The sequence below is a fragment of the Frankliniella occidentalis genome, unplaced genomic scaffold, assembly GCF_000697945.3.
Source record: "Frankliniella occidentalis isolate FOCC.00 unplaced genomic scaffold, Focc_3.1 Scaffold5, whole genome shotgun sequence".
Taxonomy (NCBI): Eukaryota; Metazoa; Arthropoda; class Insecta; order Thysanoptera; family Thripidae; genus Frankliniella; species Frankliniella occidentalis.
In genome coordinates, this window is record NW_026267135.1 from 1439645 (window position 1) to 1442923 (window position 3279).

At 57.5% G+C, this 3279-nt stretch overlaps 1 protein-coding gene across 1 annotated transcript in view; it reads right to left on the reverse strand.

Moving 5' to 3' along the window:
- Positions 1-6: 6 nt before the first annotated feature.
- Positions 7-3279, reverse strand: part of LOC113214404 (uncharacterized) — a 16927-nt gene continuing 13654 nt past the window's right edge. The window contains exons 5-15 of the mRNA XM_026433751.2: positions 3150-3244; positions 2980-3075; positions 2721-2891; positions 2496-2571; positions 2242-2414; positions 1945-2089; positions 1620-1856; positions 1320-1450; positions 1122-1233; positions 684-966; positions 7-470 (exon numbers count right to left, since the gene is read on the reverse strand). Coding sequence (XP_026289536.2) covers positions 37-470; positions 684-966; positions 1122-1233; positions 1320-1450; positions 1620-1856; positions 1945-2089; positions 2242-2414; positions 2496-2571; positions 2721-2891; positions 2980-3075; positions 3150-3244 — 1953 coding nt within the window. The 3' untranslated portion in view covers positions 7-36. The remainder of the gene's footprint in view (positions 471-683; positions 967-1121; positions 1234-1319; positions 1451-1619; positions 1857-1944; positions 2090-2241; positions 2415-2495; positions 2572-2720; positions 2892-2979; positions 3076-3149; positions 3245-3279) is intronic.

A 3279-nucleotide genomic window follows, 5' to 3' on the forward strand; every position in this document is an offset into this window, starting at 1 on the left:
GCAGGCGGTGAGCACCCCGAAGCAGTTCGAGCACGCTCACACCCAGGCGGGCGAGAGCAGGGCCTCGGCGTCCTCCGTCCTGGTCACGACGAAGCGCCGCCGCTTGGGCGGACGGTGCACGGTCGCGGCCGGCGGCCCGGCGCCAGCCAGGTCGCCGTCGAGGGTCACGACGGTGGAGGCCGCGGGCGTGCCGCCCGTGTCCAGCGGGGTGCGGAACAGGGACGCGGGCGTCACGGGGACGCGGATGGAGAGGTCGCCGTCGACGACGTGGCCGGGGCGCGGCGTCAGGAACGGCGTGGAGGGCTGCGCCGACGCGGGCGGCGGCACGGGGTCCAGCTGCTGGGCCGGCATGTTGCTGTAGGGCGGCGAGAACGCGGGCCACCTGGCGCCCGGCTGCTCGACCTGGCCGCCCGCGCGCCCGCCCCGGGCCGCCCTGGCCGCCCGGATGCAGCGGTAGCCGTCGCTGCTCCCTGCGCAACACGAGGAACCACAGCGTCACGCAGCGAGTCAACTTCACTACTTCCGTTTCCGGTCTGGTCACCAGGAGGGCAATCGGAGCGTTCGCCGGAAGCGCCTTTATAAATCAGCTCAAGCAAGGGTGAGGGTTGAACAACGTTCCAGAGCGGTTTAGAAGGAGCCTCCGTCCGATCGCCGTCCAGGTGCTCGTGTCCGCGACCCCTCACCTAGCCGCCAGCTGGAGCTGGGCACGCCGAGCGGGGCGCCCGCGCCGCACCCGTTGCTGAAGGAGGACCGGCGGCCGTGGTGGCCGGGGCCCGCCGCCGCGTCCTGGTGGCAGTGCTCCTGCAGGCGGATGGTGCGGTACAGGCCCTGGAGCTCGCGCACCGTGCTGGGTACCTCCTCCTTGTCCACCAGCATGTTGGGCGACCACGTCAGCTGGTGCTCGGGGCACACCCCCAGGTAGCGCGCGTCCGCCCGGCTGGGGAACCTGCTGCTGTTCGCCGGCAGCTGCAAACAGAACGCCAGTGTTGGCGGGGTGGTGGGATGGTGCAGGGCGTTGTCGCGCCCCCCGCCAGATGGCGCCACCCCCCGCCAGATGGCGCCACCCCCCGCGCCGCGAGAGGGTGCGCCGCGAGCGAGGGGTATGGCCGGGAGAGACTCACCGCCGCGGCCGCGGAGAGGCGCCAGAGGCGGGCGAAGTCCGGGGAGAGCTGCTTGTCCGCCTTGTTGACGCAGTCGTCGCCGCCGCTGCCGCCGACCGCGCACTGGTCCGTCCTGCGCAAGAAAACGATCAGTCGATGCGAGTCTTCAAAGTTTAAACTGTTGTTGCTCATTGTTCTGGCAGGCTGACGGACACGCACTTGTTGACGACCGAGCGCAGCATCTCCGCCGCCGTCGTGCCGTGCAGGGTCGTGTTGTAGTCCCTCGCGACCTTGACGTCGTGGGCCCAGAAGAGCTGGTGCGCCTGGCAGTGCGGGGCCACCTCCTTCACCTTGGTTGTGAAGAGCAACGGAAAAAAATCAACAAAAATACAATCATAAACAAAAAGAAACGACAGCGGTAAGCAAGCGAGGCGCAGGGTAGCGGAGGCAGCCCGGCGAACTCGCGTGCACCTGTAGCGGATGGGTGGCCTACGCTGCAGGCGCTCCGCACAACGTCACCTTGAGCATGATGGTGCCGGTGATGTAGATGAAGACGATGTTGATGAAGGTGATGCAGAGCGAGATGCCGCCCATGACCGCCATCTCGATGTGCGGCAGGTCCGAGTAGTAGGTGCTGTAGCGCGGGGAGGCGTCCTCGCCGGCGGCGCCCTGCTCCAGCACCTCCAGCACCTGCTCGCCGGCCGACGACACCGGGCACGTCATGTAGAACACGAACGCCATGGCCCACAGCAAACCCTGAGCGCAAAAAGAAAGTGTCTTATTGGAATGTTCGATGAAAAGAAAAGAGCGCTAAAATAAAATGATTTCCAAAGAGCTCTCTCACCGCGTTGACGGCGGGGGGCATCAGTGACGCGGAGATGGCCACCCCGACGAGCGACCCGGTGTTGTCGCGGAGCAGCGCGATGGCGATCCCGGCGCCCGAGAGCATCGCGATCACCGTGTTCACCCACAGCGAGCGCAGCTGCCCCCTGGAATCAGACAAGAACAGTATTTAACAAAATATATCACACCAAAATAATTCCAATGGAAATTAAACAGCCATGAAAAGTTGGATCCCCTAAAACTCCATGCTTTTTTTTTGTGATGACTAAAGAGTGCGAAAGAGGAAAAGAGGTGGTACCTGTCAATCATCTCTGCCGTTGGCACCGGTTGGTCAAAGAATCCGACGCCAAGCCCAGTACAGAGACCGATCGACAGACAGACCAGCAGTCCGGCACACTCGTTCACCAGCCCCATGCGCCTCAGACTCCTGTCGTTGATCATGGTTCCAAACGTAGCGGCCATCACAGGTCCCTGTCGATTACCCACAGTCACATTAACAATTTATTGCAGTCCCAGAGGGTAATTTAAGTTTGAGGAAAGAAAGGTCCGTACCATTAAGGGTGAGATGAGCACACTGGCTACCAGAATCACAGTGCTGTTTTCCAAGAAACCCAATGCAGCTGAAAATCTACAAAGTTGGACAGAAGTCAAAATATTTTAGAAAATTGACAGCATGTTGAGCCATAATGTGTTTGATACAATTATGGAACCCCACACAGCCAGTTGAATCTCAACAGCAAACAACAAAAGGAGAGAAAAATTAAATCAACCACTTACGATGCAACAATAAGAAGAAGCAGGAAGTCAAATGTGAATCCTGCATTTGCACGAACACCTTCTACAACTTGAGCGACTGTCAGCCTTGCTCGTACTGATTGCACAAATTGTTCCCACTCAGATTGAGGAGGTTTAACCCCTGCACAAGCACTTTGCGTAACTCCAGGGCAGCTATCCAACAAACAAAAACCAAGTGAGTAAAATTTTCAATCACTTTTCAAATTAAAAATAAGGATTTAGTAAATTTCATAACACATACTCCTCTTCTAAATTGTCTTCATTTTCATCATCTAATTTGTCTGTTGAGCCAGAAGTACTTTTTGCTCCTTGGTAGAAAAGAGTGCATGGAAGAACGCTAAACAGCAAAACGAAAACAATATTTTAGGTTTAACAATTTTTTTTAATGTATTTTTTAGAATTGTTAGTTACCTTACAACTGAGTTGAGCAGGACTCCTATGCCTCTTTCAGCCAGCTTTTTAAGTGCCTCCTCACAAGCCTCACGTGACTCAATTGTGAATAAGACCTAAAATTTGAAAGAGTTTAAAATAAATTGTGGTC